General features: G+C 45.5%; 1 protein-coding gene across 1 annotated transcript in view; it reads left to right on the top strand.

Annotated features, from left to right (window-relative positions):
* The first annotated feature begins 1,310 nt into the window (after window positions 1-1,310).
* Window positions 1,311-1,678, top strand: part of LOC106816574 — a 2,686-nt gene continuing 2,318 nt past the window's right edge. Inside the window, exon 1 of the mRNA XM_014821199.1 lies at window positions 1,311-1,328. Coding sequence (XP_014676685.1) covers window positions 1,311-1,328 — 18 coding nt within the window. The remainder of the gene's footprint in view (window positions 1,329-1,678) is intronic.

The following is a 1,678-nucleotide window of genomic DNA, read 5'->3' as shown; positions in this document are numbered from 1 at the left end:
TAGGAAATGGAGTTGGAATGTTGTTTAGTTAGGAAATGGAGTTGGAATGTTGTTTAGTTAGGATAGGAAATGGGAATATGTGCTGAAGATTATTTGTGTTCCGGTGTATGTGAAAACGTGTGCTTTAAATTGCGATGCGTGCTGAAAGCTACCTGTATTGCAGTGTAAGTAAGAATGCGTGCTTTAAATTGCAATGCGTACTGGGGGTTATCTCGGTGTCAACTGTAGTGCGGGTGTGTCGCCACATGGCTTGTCACGTAATGTGTGTATGTGCGTGTGTGTGCGTTGCAGGAACTGCCTGACACGCTGACAGTATGTGGAAGGATATCACCGAGTCAAGTCTGGGACTACATCTCCAGGGTCAAGGAAGTGGGCAATAAGGTGAGCTATTAAAATTAAAAAATTATTGTTCAGATTAATAAAAATTAAAAAATAATGTAGACAAGTTGGGTCTCACCTATCAATGGATATGTTACTGATTACTCCTGTATCAAAATAACCATGCGGTTGTGCGTTACCTGAAGGTATTTCAACTAAAAGTTGGACTTTAATATCGCTTGTAATAAATATAGTGTAATGAACGAGTCGTATTTTGATTAGATATATGTTCTATAAACATTAGTGTAGTAATAACACAATCTACAAATCTACAATACATAATCAATAAACGTCTTGTAGTAATAATACAAGAACATGCAATGTCGATGCATGCCCTAGGTGGCACTGGCGTATGAGATATGAGGTGCTGACACGCACATCCTAGGTGGCGCCAGCGCACGAGGTATTCACACACACCATAGGTGGCGCCGGGGTACATGGAGACATTGACGCGCGCTTTCTATTTGCAGATGATCTCGCTGATCCGGCTGCAGGCTGCGACGGAGGAGGACAAGCAGGTGCTCGTGCAGCTCTACTCCTACCTCTACCAGAAGCAGCGCTGCGGCGTCATCGGACTGCTGCCGGCCGTCTTCAAAGACTTCTACCTGATCCCGCTGTCGTCGCACGACCCCATACCCAACGCTCTGCTGCCGTTCCAGGGCGGGCCAGGTACGTTGCCACGGTGACGGGGCTTCGTGATTTTGCAGTGTGTCTCTGGGGCCCGTTGTCAGAAACAAAATTAGTCTTAACATTAGTCTTAACACTAACATTTTTTTTTAGACCGTCGACAGCACTTTGTTTCGTATTGTTATGAGGAAAGCTGCTACGATTTTTCATTCGGGTAACTTCGCAGCATTTCTGTCAACGGTCTAAGAGAAAAAGTTAATGTTAAGACTAATGTTAAGACTAATTTTGTTTCTGACAACGGGCCCATGGGTGTTAATTTGGTTGTAAACATATTCGGGAGAAGTTAAAGCTGAGACCAAAAGCTGAGTAAAGAAAAGTCGAGGCAGAGAGTCAAGGCCTGAGTAAGGCACCCCTCACCACCCCCACGGCTTCTTCTCACTCACTCTTCTCTCTCTGCTCTCTCCTCTCTCTCTCTCTCTTCTCTCTCTCCTCTTCCCTCCCTCCGCCCTCCCTCGCCTCCTCCTGCCCTCCTCCCTCTCTCTCTCTCTCTCTCTCTCTCTCTCTTCTCTCTCTCTCTCTCTCTTTCTCTTTCTCTTTTCTCTTTCTCTTCTCTCTCTCTCTCTCTCTCTCTCTCTCTCTCTCTCTCTCTCTCTCTCTCTCTCTCTCTCTCTCT

This window comes from Priapulus caudatus, unplaced genomic scaffold (assembly GCF_000485595.1).
Source record: "Priapulus caudatus unplaced genomic scaffold, Priapulus_caudatus-5.0.1 Scaffold1421, whole genome shotgun sequence".
Lineage (NCBI taxonomy): Eukaryota > Metazoa > Priapulida > Priapulimorpha > Priapulimorphida > Priapulidae > Priapulus > Priapulus caudatus.
Note: the sequence above shows the minus strand (reverse complement) of the source record. Positions and strands in the feature narration are given on the sequence as shown.